Source organism: Periplaneta americana, chromosome 11, assembly GCF_040183065.1.
Source record: "Periplaneta americana isolate PAMFEO1 chromosome 11, P.americana_PAMFEO1_priV1, whole genome shotgun sequence".
Classification (NCBI taxonomy): domain Eukaryota; kingdom Metazoa; phylum Arthropoda; class Insecta; order Blattodea; family Blattidae; genus Periplaneta; species Periplaneta americana.
In genome coordinates this window covers 145,683,626-145,706,804 of record NC_091127.1, presented here as the reverse complement: position 1 = coordinate 145,706,804, position 23,179 = coordinate 145,683,626, and the positions used below count along the sequence as shown (strand labels likewise).

At 35.2% G+C, this 23,179-nt stretch overlaps 1 protein-coding gene across 2 annotated transcripts in view; it reads right to left on the bottom strand.

The window, feature by feature from the left end:
- Nep5 (Neprilysin 5) overlaps positions 1 to 23,179 on the bottom strand; it is a 192,930-nt gene that overhangs the window by 43,984 nt on the left and 125,767 nt on the right. For both annotated transcript variants that reach the window (XM_069840179.1, XM_069840180.1), the window contains exons 2-6: positions 22,734 to 22,825; positions 13,466 to 13,544; positions 8,338 to 8,444; positions 6,355 to 6,411; positions 1,676 to 1,837 (exon numbers count right to left, since the gene is read on the bottom strand). In XM_069840179.1, the coding sequence (XP_069696280.1) occupies positions 1,676 to 1,837; positions 6,355 to 6,411; positions 8,338 to 8,444; positions 13,466 to 13,544; positions 22,734 to 22,773 (445 nt within the window). In that variant the 5' untranslated portion in view covers positions 22,774 to 22,825. The remainder of the gene's footprint in view (positions 1 to 1,675; positions 1,838 to 6,354; positions 6,412 to 8,337; positions 8,445 to 13,465; positions 13,545 to 22,733; positions 22,826 to 23,179) is intronic.

Below are 23,179 nucleotides of genomic sequence, written 5' to 3'. Positions count from 1 at the left end.
GATACAAAAAGTCCGTGTTTCAATCCTTAAAAAACGAGTAAGAATTTATAGCTGTGCAGAGTCGAAGCGGAAAGTGACAAAAGAGTCATAAAACAGTAACCAACTAACCCCAAGATATGGAGGGTGTACTGTTGTACACTTAGCTATTGCTTCCTGTCCTCTAACCATCGAAAAAATAGGTCAGACAGTATCCGTGAAAAGATTTTTTGTTGGACAGTGACCGTTATAGTAAGGTTCCAATCCAAATAGACCCCGGCCGCTGACCGGCGCATGAGGTGGCCGCTAAATAAAGAGAGAATTTTTATTGATCTTATGGCAAATGCAATTGGTTCCAGAGAAAATTGGCCTTTTGGCCAGGTGGCCGTTTAAATGAAGTGACTGCAAAGGCAGGTTTCATTGTATTACAAACAATTTGTATGTAATTAAAATGGAAATTCTTATAAGCCTACTTTCCCATCACTTTTATTACCTAACTTGAAGAAAGTCTGAAAATTACATTAAATTGCTGTGCATCAATCAGCCTTATGAGCTTTGAAGTCAACAACATTTATCAATTTCACTATGCAGCCATCGCATTTGAATTGCATGCAGCAACTGTACTTCTATCTAGCGGTCGTTACCAATTGACAGCATTCTCTTCCACATGCTACTGTTTTAACATAGAGATGGCCAATCTGGTAAAGTAGCCTCGTTTAATTATTAGGCAGCGGCATTCCTCTTAAGATTTGTAGGTCTTTATTGCATGCACCGATAATAAAATGAAAATGCGACGTTGTCACGTCTTGTTTTTTGCTGCTGTATATTAATATAACAGGGAAATGGGCTAGGCTTAATTGCTCAAAGCATGAGTTAATTAGAAGATTATTTATATTATTTAGATTATTTATTTTAAATTAATTATTTAAAGAAGTAATTAAATGTTTCTCCATAAGGAAAACCGGAAAGTTTGACTTTTTGTAATAATTCTTTTATTGTTAAGGATTGGCCCTTATTGTAAGAATTATATATTTCACGGCGAATGTAATCACACGCAAAACCATCTACTTTATTAAATCTTGTGACTTTGTGTCCACGCTTTTTAGGTGTCTTAGGCCCCTTTTTTACAATTTTACTTACAGTATTTCTATTTAATTTAAGAATTTTAGATGTCTCCGAAATTTTTCCTTGACCTAAAATTGTTTTTCAGAACATACGTGTGAGCATTGCACACAAACGTTTGACACTGCTTACATAATTTTGGTCTAGCTTTTGAATTTGAATTGTTATTTAACTCTGATATATTATTATTATTATTATTATTATTATTATTATTATTATTATTATTATTATCACCATCGTCGTTATTGACGTTCATGGGTATCGGTTCCGACACTTCATTTGCTTCCCACGGTCTCCACATTTTTATTATACACTGAACTGTAATATAATTAATTTTCACTGTGAACTAGAACAAGACACACTGCTAAAATTTGCAACTCAGCGTGGAGTATTGGAGCGGCCTTCAAAAGACTTGACGACGACAATGGACAGCGACATAATTAAAATTATTGAAACTACAAAGCTTCCGTCCTCTTTGACACCGCTAGCCTACAAATTGAACGTGGCTACTTTATGTAAGTGATCAGGGCTAAAACTTAACATGTCTGGGAAGATAAAGCGTAACTCTGGAAGTTACCTCGTATGCGACGCAGCATGTGTTGCGTGCGGTCCGCGAACCAGTTGTACTCAACGGCCGTGTCAGGGGTCGGGTGCTCATCAGACCAGCGCCCGCAGGTGTAGGAGTAGAAGTCTTCGCACGGGTCAACCGTCTGGTCCATTGACTGCAGGAGACTAGCGGCTGCGAGGAACAGTAATGAAGAATGCATCACTTTAATCTGTATTCCAACTCAATTATCTGTTGGGCCGTTATGCGACAGTGCTGTATGGTAGGCCTAATAATTGAAGGGTAATATTGACGATGAAAATGTTGTGAAACAACAGTAAATACACGTAATTCCTATAGAAATTTAATTTAAAAACAATAACAATAATAATAATAATAATAATAATAATAATAATAATAATAATAATAATAATACTTACTTACTTACAAATGGCTTTTAAGGGACCCGAAGGTTCATTGCCGCCCTCACGTAAACCCGCCATCGGTCCCTATCCTGAGCAAGATTAATCCAGTCTCTATCATCATATCCCACCTCCCTCAAATCAATTTTACTATTATCCTCCCATCTACGTCTCGGCCTCCCCAAAGGTCTTTTTCCCTCCGGTCTCCCAACTAACACTCTATATGCATTTCTGGATTCGCCCATACGTGCTACATGCCCTGCCCATCTCAAACGTCTGGATTTAATGTTTCTAATTATGTCAGGTGAAGAATACAATGCGTGCAGTTCTGCATTGTGTAACTTTCTCCATTCTCCTGTAACTTCATCCCGCTTAGCCCCAAATATTTTCCTAAGACCCTTATTCTCAAACACCCTTAACCTATGTTCCTCACTCAGAGTGAGAGTCCAAGTTTCACAACCATACAGAAGAACCGGTAATATAACTGTTTTATAAATTCTAACTTTCAGATTTTTGGACAGCAGACTAGATGATAAGAGCTTATAGTAATAATAATAATAATAATAATAATAATAATAATAATAATAATAATAATAATAATAATAATAAACTTACAATTGGCTTTTAAGGAAGCCGCAGGTTCATTGCCGCCCTTACATAAGCCCGCCATCGATCCCTATCGTGTGCAAGATTAATCCAGTCTCTATCATCATATCTCACCTCCCTCAAATCCATTTTAATATTATCTTCCCATCTACGTCTCTGCCTCCCCAAAGATCTTATTCCTTCCGGCCTCCCAACTAACACTCTATATGCATTTCTAAATTCGCCCACACGTGCTACATGCTCTGCCCACTTCAAACGTCTGGACTTAATGTTCCTAATTATGTCAGGTGAAGAATACAATGCGTGCAGTTGTGCGTTGTGTAACTTTCTCCATTCTCCTGTAACTTCATCCCTCTTAGCCCCAAATATTTTCCTAAGACCCTTATTCTCAAACACCCTTAATCTCTGTTCCTCTCTCAAAGTGAGAGTCCAAGTTTCACAACCATACACAGCAACCGGTAATATAACTGTTTTATAAATTCTAACTTTCAGATTTTTTTTTAACAGCAGACTAGATGACAGAAACTTCTCAGGCGAATAAAAACAGGCATTTTCCATACTTATTCTGCGTTTAATTTCCTCCCGAGTGTCATTTATAAGGCATATGACTCGGTTAAGAGAGATGTTTTATATGATATTCTAATTGAATTTGCTATTCCCAAGAAACTAGTTCGATTAATTAAAATGTGTCTCAGTGAAACGTACAGAAGAGTCCGTATAGGTCAGTTTCTGTCAGATGCGTTTCCAATTCACTGTGGGCTAAAGCAAGGAGATGCACTATCACCTTTACTTTTTAATTTTGCTCTAGAGTATGCCATTAGAAAAGTCCAGGATAACAGAGAGGGTTTGGAATTGAACGGGTTACATCAGCTGCTTGTCTATGCGGATGACGTGAATATGTTAGGAATAAATCCACAAACGATTAGGGAAAATACGGGAATTTTACTTGAAGCAAGTAAAGAAATAGGTTTGGAAGTAAATCCCGAAAAGACAAAGTATATGATTATGTCTCGTGACCAGAATATTGTACGAAATGGAAATATAAAAATTGGAAATTTATCCTATGAAGAGATGGAATAATTCAAATACCTGGAAGCAACAGTAACAAATATAAATGATACTCGGAAGGAAATTAAAGGCAGAATAAATATGGGAAATGCGTGTTATTATTCGGTTGAGAAGCTTTTATCATCCAGTTTGTTGTCAAAAAATCTGAAAGTTAGAATTTATAAACCAGTTATATTACCGGTTGTTCTATATGGTTGTGAAACTTGGACTCTCACTTTGAGAGAGGAACATAGGTTAAGGGTGTTTGAGAATAAGGTGCTTAGGAAAATATTTGGGGTTAAGAGGGATGAAGCTACAGAAGAATGGAGAAAGTTTTACAATACAGAACTTCACGCATTGTATTCTTCACCTGACATAATTAGGAACATTAAATCCAGACGTTCGAGATGGACAGGGCATGTAGCACGTATGGGCGAATCCAGAAATGCATATGGAGTGTTAGTTGAGAGGCCGGAGGGAGAAAGACCTTTGGGGAGGCCGAGATGTAGATGGGAAGATAATATTCAAATGGATTAATCTTGCTCAGGATGGGGACCAATGGCGGGCTTATGTGAGGGCGGCAATGAACCTGCGGGTTCCTTAAAAGCCAGCCTGTAAGTAAGTAAGTAAGTAAGTAAGTGAGTAAGTGTCATTTACATAAAAAAAATAATAATAATAATAAGAATAATAATAGTAGTAATAATAATAATAATAATAAGAATAATAATAATAGTAGTAGTAATAATAATAATAATAATAATAATAATAATAATAATAAATGTAATTCTTTGTAATCTTTAAGAGGCCCTTGAATGACTGGAATTAATTCACATTACATTCGTGATAATGTCGAAGGGTGTGCTGTTGAGTAGTCGCAAAATTTCCAAGCAAACTCCGGTCGGTACCCCTAGGACATAGTAAGGCTCAGCCGACTTTCATTTAAACTTACCGATAGATAAAGCCGTATTTATAAAAACCAATTGTGTTTAATATGTTATATAGATATAAAGAGAACATTATAAAGCAAGCAAAATAAATCCAAGAATGAAAAGAACTTAACAGAATGGCTTGATATTAGACCGGCGCACTTATATATTAAGTACATATATAACTTACTTGATAAAACACGAATTGGGAAATCTTAAAGAGATGACAAAATAAATATTATAAAAGGGTAAGAATGAGAGAGTCTAAAACAACACTTTTAACAAAACTAATAAAAATGCACGCTGCAACGCCGGAATTTATAGCTTCTCCCGTATGAAGCTAGCGCTAGTTGTTTCTCATGCAGCACGCCACGCCCTCTTCTCTCCCTGCTGTTTAGAATATTCATCTCCACTCCCATCACATCGCTCAAGACAGGAATAGACATCGATCTGTTGTCTTATTAGGGCAAGACCAGCTTATACAGAATGTCTCAGAAGATTCACGGATTGAAAATTTACTCAACAAATAACAGAAATATACGCTGAAGAAATTATGATACCGCGCCTAATAGCATTGAACTCTGAACTTTTAATACGCTATTATGTGAAATTTTGTTTTTGTAGCTTAGGATTAAATTATTGTCAGTCCTTCATAGGGGAGAATCTCCCAAATTGGACCAATTCCAACAATTTTTTTTTGTCAAAACGGAAACACTTAAAATTTTCACTATATCACCAAATGTGACTCGTTGTGCGAAAAGGGACCTAAAGTCGTGAAAGGAAATTTTACAGGAGAACAAAATAACTAATTTGCGGTGTAAAAACTGCATTTCTATGTTTTGACATTTTGAGTTACCTGTAGGCTTTTTTTTTTTTTTTACATATTAAACTAGGACGTAGTTTTACAGTGCTTCTTAAATACCTAAATCTTTCTTATAGTTGCTAACAAAACAAATGAAAACTTTAATTTGCATTTTTCTCGAAAAGTGCATAAAGTAATATCAATATTCAATAAGTGATATATTAAAAACTATAGCACCTAGAACCAAGATTTTTTTTTTAATGTTCAGTATTTCATCCTCTTTTTGAAACCACAAAAAAAAAAAAAGAAAAAATGAAAAATCCGACTTTAGGTCCCATTTCCTGCAACTAGTCACAAATCATACCTTGACATTTAAAAAATACACATGTAAAACTACAACACATTATAAGTAACAGTTTAAACAATACCAAACAAAATGCAATGATCTCCACTTGGTTCAATATGCAAGACAGTTCTTCTAAATTGGACCTGGAATTTTTAAATTGGACCACTTTTATCATTCTTATGGTTTAGTTTATTATTGAGCTAGTCCTTACATGAATTTAACTTTAATGATTATATTTCAATTTTATGCTTGAACATTATTCACTGCAATCAAAGAGTAACAGCCACCAATTAATGTTACTTTATGAGGATAGTGTTGATTTCCACAGAAAATAACCGTGTTAAAGCAACATTTTAGACTCTCATAAAACAGCAAAATTAGTAGCTAGATGCTCGCTGTATCGTGCGGGATCATTGATAAGTCAAAGAGGTTTCGGGGGAAAGGGGATATAGAACGGTTGTCGTGGTGTAATGAGATCTTACTTAAGCCTGTCAATTACATAGGCCTATAGGCTACACAATCCCGATTTGTTTTAAATATATTTAGAAATTCGAGTGACTTACCTGTTCTAATGCACTCGATCGAGTCGCATATTCGAATCCCAGAACTGTATCGAGAATCTATAAAACAAAAGAAATTTGCTTGAAATATTTATGTATGGGTTTGCACACGGCTCACAATGTGCGATTTTCCCAGTCTAAGTGGACAAGAATCAAATTTCGACTTGTTCAGTTAGGCTTAGGTGAATATGAATTCCTGTTCTTTCACATTTGAAGAATGTTGTGAGAAATAGCTTTTACTTTTTTTCAGCGGCAAGCTATATTTAGAAGGGTATGAACAATGAGTTCTTCCCAACACTTCTCGATCCTGTTCAGCCGTAGACAGAGAGGCTTACTATGTCAATGAAAAAGAGCCAATTGTTAGTGATCTATTGTGTTGTGAGACATGGAATCTGTTCAGATAGGTAAGTTCTTACTAATGCAACTTCAATTACAAGTTTGTGAAGTATTTTTCTTCTTACGGAAAGGTTTAAATATTATAATTGGAAAAATATTATTTCAAAGTTCTCCAAATATAATGTGAGTTTTAGTATATCCGGTCACGTCCGGTTACAACAATTCTTTTACCATTTAATACAGCATCATTTAGAGCGTTGAATCCTTATTTAAAAGTTTGCGCGTTCTTGTGCATTTATCAGTAATTAATTTTTTTCAATGTTGTGGCATACGGTAACTGTTCCATGTTTGGCTTAACAGCAGATAAGAATCATGAAACAAGGAAGTTTTTAATTACTTGTGAGTGTTTTAGGCCTGCAAAATTATTCACATGACATCGAACATAAGGTTAAAAATACATTGAACACATTTTTATCTAACCTTAACAAACGCATAGTGAATCAGAAAGCAAATCACTAGCTGGGCAAAATTAATAACTTCTTTGCATTCTAACGGATTGTTATGAAACTTTGTACATGCCTTACAGGTGACACACATGTTTTGTGTACAAACTCTGATCACGTTTGCACAAGAATAACCACCCCTTTATAGCGCGTGGATTTAAACAAAACTAATAACTTCTCTCATATCTAACAGATTTTTATGAAATTTTATGCAGAAGTTACAGGTGGAATATATTTTTTGTCAACAAATTCTGATTATGTTTTATAAGAGGAACTGCCCCTTTATAGTGGTACATTTAGACAAAATTAATAATTTCTCCCTTATATAATATATTTTTATGAAACTTTGCACAACAATTAAGCTTACCCGGAGCATACAGATGTAGGCCTAATCAGAATTTGTACACAAAAATATATGCTACCTGTAACTCCTGTACAAAGTTTCATAAAAATCTGTTATGTAGGAGATAAGTTAATTTTGCGTAAATGCACCCCCTGTAAAGGGGTACTTCTTCTTATGGAACCGTAAATATAGTGTATACACAAAAAATATATTCTACCTGTAACTTGCTTACATTGTTTCTTAAAAATCCGTTACATAGGAGAGAAGTTATTGTTTTAGTCTAAAACACCCTTATAAAGGGGTAGTTCTTCGTACACAAACGTAGTCAGAGTTTGTACACAAAAAATATGTGCTATTTATAAGGTCTGTACAAAGTTTCATAACAATCCGTTGGAATGTAAAAAGTTATTAATTTTGTCCAGGTAGATTTGCGTTATTGCACAATGTGCGGCTGCTAGAAATTCACGCTAATTACGATAAAATACACAATTTTGGTCAATTTTCCAACAGTGTTCATTAAAATTCATAAAATACATTAAAATTAAAAGGCAATATAACAGTTGTATGAACACTTACGCCTGTTGAACTTTTTTATTTATCTTACATGTTTCGGAGATTGTATTCCCATCATCAGTTATGTTGAAGACAGAGCGATTACAGAGCCTATCCTCCTGCGTGACATGATGTGAACTGAGTATATGATACGTCATATACGGAGGACCCTGTACTTACAATAAGAAAAGCCGACCGTGTATTTAAGAGTAGGGGAGGACGACAAGTTTAGTGTGAAGTAAGCGTACTCACAGTAGTAGGAGACGACGGCCAGCGCGATGATGAGCGCCACAGCGAGCAGCAGGGCCAGCACGAGCAACACCAGCAGGCGCCTCTCCGACGGCGTCGTCCTCTTGTAGCTGCAGTCCAAACGTTCCATTAATGTTTGCGCTTCACAAATAACTCTAAAATCTAGATACAGCTATCTCTGGATATAGTGAACTCGGTTATAGTGAACATTCGGTTATAGTGAACCTAAATCGTTGGTCCCGACCCGCATACATTAAAAAGTACTTTTATGCTCGACCATGCCGAAATGTAGTAATTATACACCTGGTAGCAGACCTTTAATGCATGTCATTAAAGTACACCTACTCATTAAAGGTCAGGTCTTTCAGCCAATGACGACTCAGGTTAGAACTGTTCAGCCAATGACAGGTCAGCTTTCTACCGTTATAAAACCGCAAGTATCGATTATTCTCGGATATGCAATCGAAAGAGAATTAGCGAAAAGTCACGGAGGCTGGAAATCCAATACTGTCGCAGAAGGTTATGTTCTGTTACTATAATAATTAGCGTTAATTGTAAATAATATTCAAATAAATTCAATTTGTCATCACGTTTTTCAATTTCTAATTTAATTTCAATGTTATCTCTGTAGGTTCTTATGGCCTAGCAAGGTCAATGTGAACATCTGTTCCTCGGAAAAAAATCAATACTTTCGCGTCTGCGCACATCTCACAACATACGGGACATTGGCCAAGATCAGATACAAAGAAAATTAATAATATCAAGTTAGAAATATGGTCGAGCATAAAAAGTCGTATGAAACTCGCCTATAATGGTATTTAAGAAGCTCGTATGAAAATTATGAAACTCGCTTGCGCTCGTTTCATAAATGTCCATACTCGCTTCTTAATTACCTTCATTATAGGCTCGTTGTATAATGTACTATTATGCTCGACCATGCCGAAATGTAGTAATTATACATCTGGTAGCAGCCCTTTAATGGACCTCATTAAAGTATACCTATTCATTAAAGTTCAGGTGTTCCACCAATCAGAAAGCATCATTGTAGCAATATGAAAGCGCAAGTATCGATTATTCTCGGCTATGTAATCGAAAGACAACTAGCGAAACGTCACGGAGGCTGGAAATCCAATACTGTCGCAGAAGGTTATGTTCTGTTACTATAATAATTAGCATTAATTGTAAATAATATTCAAATAAATTCAATTTGTCATCTCGTTTTTCAGTGTCTATACCAATTTCAAGGTTATATCAAGGTTAATGTTTATTTTACTCTCTAGATTATATCAAGGTCAATGTGGACATTTGTTTCTGGGAAAAAATCAATACTTTTTCGTCTGCGCACATCTCACAATTTACGAGCTATTGCACATAGTCAGTTCCGCTCCTCAGTCAGATAAGAATAAAATGAATACTTCTGAATAATTTCAAGTTAGAAATACGGTCGAGGATAAAAAGTCGTATGAAACTTGATTATAATGGTAATTAAGATGCTCGTATGAAAATTATGAAACTCGCTTGCGCTCGTTTCATAAACATACTCGCGTCTTAATTACTACCATTATAGACTCGTATAATGGTACTATAATATTTCAGTTTATAGTGAATCCTCACTTCGGTTGTAGTGAACCTAAAACTATAACTTCCCCAAGAAAATGTAATTTTATAATGGCCGAAATGGTAATTTAGGAAACCCTTTCTCCTATAAATTTCCAAGAATATGTTCAGAACAAAATCTCAAACCTTCTACTCCTTAAATGCATTGAAAGACTAAGGATTTGTTCAGCTTGCAGGACAGCTTGATACATGTTAAAGAGAATAGTGTACGCAGTGAGGGATAAAGGAAGGATTAGTTGTGACTCCTTTAAAAGAGGTTACTAGAAGAATAGGAAGAGAAAGTGTTTTCTTTTGTAAAAGGAAGTAGAGTGATGACCAAAGGTAAATACAAGAAGGATTACAGTATAATGGTCCTCAACCCTTCCTCCCGCATCTTTGTAAAAGTGAACCCGGGAAATTCCAAGGCCGGATACACGGTAGCATACCTCTAGTGGGAAGAGGTGCGAAATCGATCAATGCCTAATACCTACATGACCAGATTAGATTCAAGTTTCGAACTGTGAACATCAGGATGTCAAAGCTTAAAGTTTTTAAGTTGGAAGATTCAGCGAACATTAGTACTGATATTGAACCTGGTCTATCCCAAACGGACATTAATACTGTATGTATAGCAACGTCAGTAGTATAAAAACAGACACTTCGGTTTTACTGAACGAAATATGCTGGTCCGCAGAGGTTCACTATAACCGGAGTTGACTGTAACTTGCTGAATTAACGTACTAGAATCTTCTTTATTAGATTTCCTATTGATTTGAACAAAAATCACGATCCTATTCGCAATAGTTACCGAATAAGAGGGTGTTAAACATTTGAGAAAAATATTTTTTTTCCTGTAAAAACTGTTAACTTTCCACGAGTATGATATTACAGTTTTAGTTTCATACAACATGAGCTATTCGCTCTGAAAATCTGCAGGGTTATTTCACTTCCACCCTCTATAGTGATGGAAATTGCGGTAACGAAATGGTGTATGGCGAGATGAGTTCGAGAACTTACCAAGGATTATACCTTTCATTTATATTACAGATGGGAATACACATCTGAAATACTAATGAGATAATAATCCAAATGAGGATTAAAACTTGCACTCTAGTACGAGTTACCTGGTTACTCCTAAACCTCCGATTTTATTCGACTAGAGGAACCAAAGTGTTTCACAAGCACGGCTCCTAGCCATGGTACTTACTTTGGTCCAAGGTTATATAATAAAATAATTGAAAAATAACCCAAATTTGGAAAATTTTAGTATCAGACATTTCAAAAATAGCATTAGGAATTTCATTTTTAAAGAATATATATATTGATTTAATATGTACATGTATGAGTTAAATTGTTAAAATTGAAATTGTATTTTTTAAGTTAATTTATTCCTTTTTTTTTTCCTTGACCCACTTTGTGTCAAATAATTATCTTTGTGTTAAGTATGTCTTTAGATAACTCCCTGAGCACGAGTTTTTACTCCTTCAGGAAAGAATTAAGACTGTATTTTTGTACATGTTATTTTACTAACAATAAACAATAAGTGAGTTTCCGAGTTATTTTACCTTGCAGATGAACTAGACGTACTCTGATTTCCAGTTTTGAACCAACGAAACAGAACAGAGTTCTATGGAGGACAGAAAAGTGAGGGTGAACTGGTGGCGAGTACAGCGTTAAAAAAAATTGGATGAGAACTATTCACTATGATTTTTCGGAAAAAAAAAAAAAAATTCTCTTAGAAATAAGCATTTTGTGACGGTGATTAAGTGGGATAAGTGGTAGAATAAAAAAAATACATAAATTCTTCAGCCAAATGGGTACCGGTACAGAGAGAGAGCGCGAAATGTTACCGCACTATGCAGGGGACGTCGTGGAATAAATTGCCCGCAATCCATTGCTCGACTCACCGGTAATCTGTAACAACGCGGGCGGGCGTTCAGTTTCATTACGGTAGGACTAAAGTTCCCGAGTGGTGGGGATGGGGTGCACGTTCATTGGAAAGCATACGGAATGTTCGGTTGACGAGTAAAGAACACAAAATATAATTATAGCGATGTACCGAAGTACATATGATATTTCCATGCAGGAACTCTGCGTTATCATATGATGAAGGATCGATGGAGCGGAGAAAAATCCTCTCGGCACCGGGATTCGAATCCGGGTTATCAGCTCTACGTGCTGACGCTCTATCCACTAAGCCACATCGGATTCCAATTCCGATGCCGGATTGAATCATTTCAGTTTAAGCTCCGGCATCGGAATTGGAATCCGATGTGCCTTAGTGGATAGAGCGTCAGCACGTAGAGCTGATAACCCGGGTTCGAATCCCGGTGCCGGAGAGAATTTTTCTCCGCTCCATCGATCCTACATCACAAAATATAATGTTCAATAACAAGTGTAATAATGCAACACTACGTAATAACGTGCGCTCAACAAACACGTTCCCTGCATAGTGCGGTAACTTTTCGCTTTAGTGTTTGGAGGAAGAAAATATAACTGTTATTAACTAATAAAAGAAAAGTGACTGGAAGGATGAATAGGTGAAAGAGTGAATTAGTAATTAAATCAAAGAGTGAACAAGTGAGTAATTATTGAATGGGTGAGTTCGTGAATGGGTCAGTTGGTAAATGAGTCACTTGATGAGTTAGTGAGTGAGTGAGTGAGTGAGTTGGTGAGTGACTGTGTGAGTGTTTTGGTGAATTAGTGAATGAGGGAGCGAATAAAAATGAATATCTATACTTTGTTCCATAATTTCGGACAGAGGAGGAGAGAAGCTATTCAACCAATGGCAAGATCTCATTCCACTCTTGACTTGAAATTGGGCGGTCTGAAGCGTTCTACCCTCACCCAACTTCAAGTCAAGCGTGAAATGAGACCTCCACCATTGGTTGAATAGCAATTATACTTCTCTCCTTCTCTGCTAGCAATGTTTACTTCTCCTGTCAGACACTATGGAGCGAAGTATAGATGAATAGATGAGTGAAAGAATGTCAAAAACTAAAATTTGAACTACATAATCAATCTCTCAAATAAATAAATATATATGATTTGGTTAAAAAATGTGCCTGTAAATTAATTTAAAATGAGTGTAACTGTTATTGACTAGGTTAATGTAGCTACTTGATTAATTTGTTTATTAATTTAACAAATCTAATCTATTATAAGGAACAAATCCATCGGTGACAGTATGCATATGAAAATGAAATAATGAATGAAAGTTTGGGATGCGGATTTGTAGGGTTTTTTACCGTGCCATAAATGAAGAAATATTATCTTTTCAGATCCTCGTATAGACTCTAGCATCAGGGAAGGCAGGAAAAGAGGATCTACTATTTCTGCCTTTCTAATGATGGGGTGTATTGTATACATTTCGCCAAAACATAGGATTTTTCTACATCTAGAACGTGATAGAAAATAGTAATATGCTAAAAGAAAAAAATAAATCGTACCAAGTTAAACATCGTGAAAGTGTCAAATCTTATTTGATGGAAATGTTGATGGTTGATTAAAGCGATAAGTGCATTATAGAACTTACAAGGCGCTCCTAGACGCCACTCCCACCAGATGGTCATGACTCAGCGTTTCAGAGATGGAGAGAGTAGCAGATGTAACCCCTGCAACAGTTCCCAATATTTAATTTAACTTAGTCTATTGCCATTGTAAATGTTACATATTTTTCTTGTAGTAAATGTGGATATAAACGATTTCATACTCAAGCCATCAAATGTAACCTGATATATATATATATATATATATATATATATATATATATATATATATATATTGTTGTGATGCACCTTTGTCAGAACCAGCCTGAAATTTAAAGTGCCTATCCTCATCTTCCTCATCTTCCGTATATAATTTTACAGTGATTTTGTCCATTGGATATATTGGAAATCGCAAAAGATACATGTATCTGAAGTTGATGAGAATAGGATCTTTAAAATTCAGTACAGCAGACAACATATTTGTTTTGGACACATTAAGGCTAAAGGAAACACAAAAGTCGAGAGAAAAACTGCAATGCGCATTCGTCGACTTTGGAAAAGCATTTTATTCAGTAGAATGTGAAGCTTTGTTGTACAAACTTTAGAAAAAAGGAATGTTGTCGAGAATGATTAATAGGTCTCGCAAGTAGGGAATACCCGACGGAAGGAATGCGAATGAAACATTGTGATAAGGAAGAGCGGGCGACAGGAAAGGTCACGAGATAACTTGAATGATATTCAAGAGTACAGTTGGAAGAGAAATTACATCGATAGAATCAGTCTTGCATTGTGATAGTTACATTACGACTTTAGATTGTTCCATTTCATGTGAATACGTGTCTTGTATAGCACGGTATTATTATTTCATTCGTAAACATATGTTGCGCGTTTAATTAGCTTCGAATTTTTCTCTTGCTACGTTCTTTATTTCCACAGCGATGTCCTCATCTGTTTATCTTTTTGGAAGAGACAGTACTTCCATCGGCCCGTACCTCTCGCCCCCTCGGCGTGCCTACATACACACGTCAAAACAGACAGCAACGCCACCATTGCTTTTCGGTAATCGTTCCTTGCGCGAGCTATACCAGCAGTATACGAGAAAGTAGAGTTTTCTGTAAAGTAGGGTAGTAACAATGTTTTGGAAAATGTGGTTGCACGTAGAAGGACTAGACGAGGGTGCATACTCTCGCCCCTTCTTTTCAATATTTTCGTAGATGACATACCAGAGATAGTCGTTAAGATCGAATATGAAGCTCCAATCTTACACGGGATCTTCAATGTTTTTAAGTATTAGACACCGGAAAAATCAATATTTTACAGCAGCGGTGGCGAAAATGTAATCGTGCGCCGAGCCACTGTGTAACCTGCAACGTGCATAGCACCTATGGAGGGAGGCGGACACCCGAAGGGGAATTGAAGCAACTGTCTGACTTATTAACGGATTTTCATTTTCCTTACGTCAAGCACTTAAATATAATTTTATACAGTACAAGGCTACAAACTAATGTTTAGTACGTGTAACGAAGAAAGAAATGAACAATAAATGAACAATATCATAACCTAAAATTAACTGTCTTCAGAATGTTTCTGCGACAAAGTTTCAAAATCAGGAATTTTGTCACTTATTGCCAGTCGTAGTTGATCACGAAGGTATTTGTCTGTCAGTCGTGATCTAAATTTGGTTTTTACTATTTTAATTGTTGAAAATAATTTTTCACAAACGTAAGTTGTAGCGAACATGGCTTCAACAGAGCAAGGGAAAGAACGAGCTTCGGATATTTATTTTTTGGCAAAAATTTGAAAGTTCAACATTTGTCAAGTCCTCACATCTAGCTTTCATTTGACATCACATAGTAAATCAGTGAGTTCAAATTGAAGAGCTAACCGCATTATTCGCACATCTGCTGAAAAAGGGTCGACGTACAGAGATGATAGTGATGATGATGATGATGATGATAACAACAGCAATAACATTTAACCTTTTAATGTTTCATCAGTAACATGAAGTATAATGCCGTTTTATGTTATGCAACCGTTTTCCTCATAATACTTGTGAACAAATCATACATTTAATATTCTCATCATATTGACAGCAAAAAAATGCGTCCTCCCATCCTACTTGGAACTTTCGTGCATGGTTTCGAGAGAGACAAATGCCACTCGCAGGTCAGAGACAAATACAAGTGGAATGGAGTTTGACTTCAGTGAATGAGAGGGTGGGGGTTGGCGGAGGTTAGAAGCAAGCACAGCTATCACTGCGAGCCACAATGCCTCGCAAGTCACGTTCTCGCCACGGCTGCTTTACAGTATTGCAATGCCATGTCCAAATGTTTTCATGTAGAAGAAATAAAAAAAAACTGTTTTAATAAGTTTTATAGAAACTTAAAAGGTTTTATTTAATTGACACGACTGCAGAGTAAAGATAACCATAGTCTAAAATACATAATGTTTAAACACACTAAAATAATGCACTTCCTATAATATGACTTGATTGTTATTAGTTTATACCCTTGACTTTTCGATGTCTGTGTAAATTGTGGCGGAAAATTGTGTGCCTGGTTAATTAATATGAGCTATGAAGATAATCAGATTACAGTGAAACCTCTCCTTACGGACACCCCCAAGATGCGGACACTCCTCATATGCGGACAGATTTTTATGTCCCAACTGAAATAATATAGAAATAATGATAATTTTAACTCATTTATGGACACTCTCAGACACGACACGGACAGCTGTTTCACAGTCCTAGAACTTGCTTTACCTCCTGACTGCGAACAGAACTTGGATGGATTTCAAGACCTAATGTATTACAAAAATGGAAAATTTAGTTTTGAGAACTGTACAGAAATTCCTTAACATGAAAGAAGACAATAAGTGTCTCGTAGGCTACCACTAGCCCAGCCGGCTACCCCTTGTTAGCTGGAAGTGGGTGGATAAACAATATCATAAAATTTAACCTGTCTGATGGGTCCAAGGTTTCCGCGATCATGAAATTGTATTGGACACATGACAGGGTTAGTAGAATTATTCTCTTCACTTCAATCGGTTGTTCTGTTTCGAGAGACATGGCACCTGAACGTAAAGGTTAATTTGAAGATTGTAAATTACAGTAAACTGTAGACCTGGAATAAAATTGCATGGCACAGTACTGTATTTTCCTTTTTCGGTCTTATCTACTGTAGTTCAAAGTTGCAAAGAATTTACTGTAGTACAGTCGACTACATTTAGAATTAAACTACAGTAATACATTTAATTTAAAATGTGAAGGGATACATAATGCATATTATAAATTTACTGTTAGAGTGGGAAGCCTCCCTCCCAATAAAGGACACCTCCCAGATGCGGACAGATTATTATGTCCCTTCGATGTCCTTAAATGAGAGGTTTCACTGTATAATAAAAAATTGGGAGGGAGAAAAGGGCTGTGCCCTTTCTCGGTAGGAAATCAGAACCTGAATTTTTTTGGAAGGAATCGGTGTTACCCGGTCCACTGTGCCTTTTCTCTTCCGTAGTAGGTATACAATAAAGTAAACGAAAGTCATAGTGTTTGAAACAGTCTGTAGTATTATATTCAAATGTAATAATTATTGATTAGTCATTAACTTTATGCAAAATGTAGTTTTTTTTATATGTTAAGCCTCCATCACGGTATATACGTTCAGCAGCTTACACATCCTAAATGAGCAACTTGTCGATCATAAGGGAGGAAATACTGTAGAATCTCACTAATTCGGACTAATTGGGAGGAAATCTAATCCGAAATGGTGAAAGTTCGAATTCTAGAGAATGTACTCGAACAGTATTATTTCATCAATTGAAAAGAAATAGTGATATTATGTAGTTGTTAATTACTAAATTTTTTATTTACAAACATATGGAACACAAATTTTTAATTAAAAAAATAATGAGTTTGAGGTTCTTCAGTCCAATTCAGCTGAACAGAAGAAGTAGCTTTGGAATTTTGAGACTGTGACTTAAAGAAAGAGTGAAGTGTTGTCTACGTCTGATTGCGCTGCTGTTCCTTATGCACATCACGAACATTTTTAAATCTAAAATAAAAATTGTGATACTGTAGTTGGAATTACAGTCCACTGATTCATTTAATTGATCTAATGAATCTTATTTGAATAATTTGAATTTATTACCACATTTTTTACCCGTTTAATGTACTTCTACCTTTAATGTGTGCAATATTAATCTCAAAATGTCTTGTGCGGAAGAAAAAGCTGTCCGAATTGACGCGAATTCCGAATTAGTGAAATCCGTATTAGCGGGGTTTCAATGTATATTGATTTCTACAGAATCATTTGTGTAAAAATGAGTTATTTCCATTATGTCCACATCTATTACAAGGTTAAGTTGAAAAGAAGGAACGTGTAGCAATAATTATGACATCTTAATAATTTGTTTAGAATGATAATCACTTACTTACAAATGGCTTTTAGAGAACCTGGATTTTCATTGCCGCCCTCACATAAGCCCGCCATTGGTCCCTATCCTGAGCAAGATTAATCCAGTCCCTAGCATTATACCTCACCTCTCTCAAATCCATTTTAATATCATCCTGTCCACGCCTGTGGAGTAACGGTCAGCGCGTCTGCTGCGAAACCAGGTGGCCCGGGTTCGAATCCCGGTCGGGGCAAGTTACCTGGTTGAGGTTTTTTTCCGGGGTTTTCCCTCAACCCAATATGAGTGAATGCTGGGTAACTTTCGGTGCTGGACCCCGGACTCATTTCACTGGCATTATCACCTTCATATCATTCAGACGCTAAATAACCTAGATGTTGATACAGCGTCGTAAAATAACCCAATAAAATAAAATAAAAAAATAAGATAAATAAAATATCATCCTCCCATCTACATCTCCGCCTCCCAAAAGTTCGTTTTACCTCCGGCCATCCAACTAACACTCTATATGCATTTCTGGATTCGCTCATACGTACTACATGCCCTGCCCATCTCAAACGTCTGAATTTAATGTTCCTAATTATGTTAGGTGAAGAATACAATGTGTACAGTTCTGCGTTGTGTAACTTTCTCCATTCACCTGTAACTTCATCCCTCTTAGCCCCAAATATTTTCCTCAGCACCTTATTCTCAAACACCCTTCCTCTCTCAAAGTGAGAGTCCAAGTTTTGCAACCATGCAGAATAACCGGTAATATAACTGTTTTATAAATTCTAACTTTCAGATTTTTTGAGAGCAGACTAGATGACAAAAGTTTCTGAACCGAATAATAACAGGCATTTCCCATATTTATTCTGCGTTTAGCTTCCTCCCGAGTGTCATTTATAATTTCTACTGTATTCCAAGATATTTGAATTTTTCCATCTTTTCAAACAATAAATTTCCAATTTTTTTATTTCTATTTTGTACTATATTCTGGTCACGAAACATAATCATATACGTTGACTTTTCGGGATTTACTTCCATCCTTTCTTAAATTCCTTTATACACTTATATACATCTCTAATATTTTTACTTTTACTATTTGTTTCTACCTCATTGAATTTTTCCTTCTAGTAATCTCTCTTTTTATTCCGAAATGTACGACTTCCTTCCCGTCTTTCATTGAAATAATTATCTCTATTCTCCTCAACTGTATTCTGTAAGAATTTCAATTTTGCCTGTTTCCTTCTTTCTACTACCATGCAACAATCTACTTCAAACCACGGTTTCTTTTTCTTAGTTTCATAATAACCTATGCTCTGCTCAGCTGTAATTTTGGTATTATTATGTGCTATTTTTCCACACGCTATTAACATCTAACTTCTTCTCAACTTAATGATACCCTAATCACCAAATATTTGTTCTGTGAGTACCTGTGGATGAGGGATCCAACTGATAGACTTCTCCTTTTAACTGCCTTTCCTGAGACTGGATCCGATATGAAGCTTGAAAATGACGGATATGTCTATAATCTATGACTTTATGCGAGTACTCAAAAGCTTCGTAATACGCTGAACAACATAAAAAAACCTCAAATATTACATCACGTAGCCTTACTTGAACTAAACATTTGGGGACATAATAAGAAATCTACTTTAAGACTTTACAAATTATATAGAGCTTTAAGAAATTTATTAGGTTTTCATTATTTGACTCCAGTTAAATATCTATATCAATTTTCTTTCATTCTACGATTTGAATTAATTATCAAATTAAGTACTGCTATTTTAATGTACAGCTTTATTAACAACTAGCCGTACCCGTGCGCTCCGCTGCACCCGTTAGAAATAAATATAAAGTAATTACATAATTAAAATAGGACATTTGATCCAGAGAACATTCGTGTTTGATAGAAGGATAAATCGTTTAATATGTTACTTAATTCAAATTGCATCCAAGTAATTAAAATTCGATCATTTTGGTCCAGAGACACTCATTTGGTGCAATGACAATTGAAGGGTTGATAGGAAAAACAACCCATGTCAGTTTTAGCCGAAAATGAGATATTGGTACTAATGGAAAGCTAAAATCATGTGGCGTCTGTGTATGCTTAAAATACAAGCAATATATTTATAAAGCATTGGCGTATTTATACCTATACTTTAAGTTTCCTATCCTTTTACATAACGAGATATAATGTTTTTTCGCTCCCCTGAAAAAAGTTCTTTTTTTTTTACATGGGTTGTTTTTCCTATCAACCCTTCAATTCCTTTAACCTGTTTCTTAATTTTTATTACATGCAACCATAGTTTAATGAAGATTGACATCATTTAGATTTAATGTGTATATTTTATTTTACTTGTTATAGGTTTCCATTGAATTACGGTAATAACTTAATTTTAACCCTTGTTTTCTACGTATTCAGTAAATGGCACTTGGCCCACTATGGTTGTGAACCCTTCAAATAGCTTAAATTATATTATATAATATTACATATTATATTATATTATATTATATTATATTATATTATATTATATTATATTATATTATATCAGAAGTTACTGTAATAACATTATAGCATTATGTCCATCTAGAGAAACTACACTTTCCAATGGTGAAATAATAATTAATTATACAAATCGGATAATTTAGCTTCCGATATTACTTCATACAAACACAGAAACATTCTCTGTAGGCTATCTTTCATAGCTTTCGATTGTTGCTGTCCAAGGCCCTTTATAGACGAAGTCATTTGTTTTTTAATTCATTACACGGCCTTAGATGGCAGTTATTTTAATTTTAAAACTCATTTATCTCATTAAATATCAGTCCTATCAAAATTTTTCAAGGAATAAAACTTATCGCAAATTCGTTTTAAAGAAACTTTTGTTATGTAACATTGTTCGCAAAAAACAATAATAAGCGAGATATTTCGATTTATTTAATTCAGGCCTCCTTATAACCCCCCTTTTAAATAGTGAATTTTGAATGCCATATAGCCTAAAATCTAAGTTACAACGAACTTAATTTATATTCCAATTTTCATATAAATCGGTTCAGCCATTATCGCGTGAAAAGGTAACAAACATACAGACAGACAGACAGACAGACAGACATACAAACAAAAATTTCAAAAAAGCGATTTTCGGTTTCAGGATGTTTAATTATATATGTTAGGGCCAATTATTTTTGGAAAATCGAAAATTACCAGAAACATTTCGGCTACAGATTTATTATTAGTATAGATTTAATACGTAGTAATATATTTCAGTTTAATAAAGATATACATACTTATTTAACAAGATGAAAAAAATATATATATTTTTGTCAGCATGTCTCAATAAGTTATGGAACAAACGGAATTAAGCATTTTTAATAACTTTCAGCCAACTTCCTTTTAGAATACAGAATTTTATCAAATTACCGGTGTTTTATGAATTGTTTAAAAAGATTTTTTGGGAAAATTATTTATTTTAATTCTCAATTTATTTATTTATTTCATGGTTTTCAAACTTTTTCTTCTTTCTGCCCAAACTTTATGTTACCTACTGTTTATTCTTATTTTGCTTTCTTTCTTTAATTCTTGAGATATTTTATGTTATCCACCGACTGTAGTTTCATGACTTTTTAAAATTACGTTGTACAACATAATATGTATGTGTTCTTGTATAGCCCCTACATATGAGTTATACAGGCACATCATTTTATTTTTACTTCAATTTTTATTGTACCAGAGTTTTTGAATGTACTTCACTCCCACCCCTTCTACTAAGGAAGTTCCAACTTCACACAGAACCAAGACCGCAGATAGTAAGCAGTACTGAGTTACTGAGTATAGTACGTTCCAGAAATATGTTCGCGTTTTCCAGTGACGAAAGAGCTTTCAATATTGAATCATATTTTCGCACAGGTACTGTCCGTTTGCCTACGTCGCATCCCGATTTCCCCCATCTGCTTCTGCTCGCCCCTCTGTAAAAGCTGGGCTGTCTTAACTCTTTTCTGAAAACATTAATTTCTCTTAGGAATTGGACGTTTACGTAATATTATACAGCTGTTTAATTTAACTTAAATATGGGTAAAAGGGCCTCGTTAAGTAATTAACTGTCACGTGATTTCCTCCCTTTCTACAATCCTGCGGCATAACCACTTGGACGGACAGTAGATAGCATGTCTGAGTAATTTTATATTTTCGAGTCGGGCAGAAGTGAAGATTGAATTCACAGTACGTAGGGTAGGTACAGAATTATTTCAACATGAGTTACTAGTACGAAGGACGAAACTGACAATTGGAATTAGAAGCACTAGTCTATAGTGCGATAATATGCACAAAAGAACTGAAGTCTGTATCGAAATGAACGGCCATAATTTTCAAAATTGTGTTTAAATATTCGTATTATGATTATTTTTCAATTTAACTTCTTTTTCTATATTGTACGCTAATGTGCTGTAGACAGTATACACTGCATAATGAATACGTTCGCATGGATAACTCACTTCGTGAGTAAAAACACTTATTCTTAATACAGTACTGTACTTTGATTAAAGAGAAACCTAATGAAAATTATCAAACTCAAAATCGCGATATTTCCTAGTTTACGTAAATGGATGAACTACTTTTCTTCCATCCTATACCTAGTAGAGTGATTTGTGTTTTACGCCAGTATCATCGAACTCCAGTTTTGGAGGGGGGAGCAAGCGGTGTTTCCGGTTCTCTAAAGGTATAGGTAGGTTAATATTAAAAATATTAGTAAAAATAAAATGATGTCCCTGTACTTGTTGGGGTATACTCAGTGCATTAAAAGAGAATCGCTGCGTTGTATTATGTGCGGAATTTCGGAATTTTTACTATTGATATTATTATAACATTTAGAATCATTCACTTCAAACAATAAATATAATTTTTAATTTTGTATTTGGACTTACGGGATGTCGGCTCAGAAGTTTTACTGGTGATGTTGAGCATCTCCACGCCACCGCTACCTCGCCACTCGCAAGATCAACATTCCTGCTCTTTCCTGCAATACACATATATATTGTTTAGTCCAAAGTGTTACACAATGCAAGGAAACTTGGAGGAGTGACTAAATTTATAGTCAGTCAAAGGACTGAAGTATGCAATTGGTCATCTATGCATACATTATAGAACCTGTTAAGTTACATCCGACTAGAGGAAAAGATTTAGATATGTTGTATTAATTAATTTTAATATTTTTAGTACTGACATTTGAATCAATTAAAATTATTTTAAGTAATTCCTATATTTAATGCGTATTGTTCCTGGAGGAATTAATAGTACAGAAGGAAACAGGATGCAAAAATCAAAAGAGATGTAGACAATGTATAAAAGGAATGTTGAAAACGCGTATTTC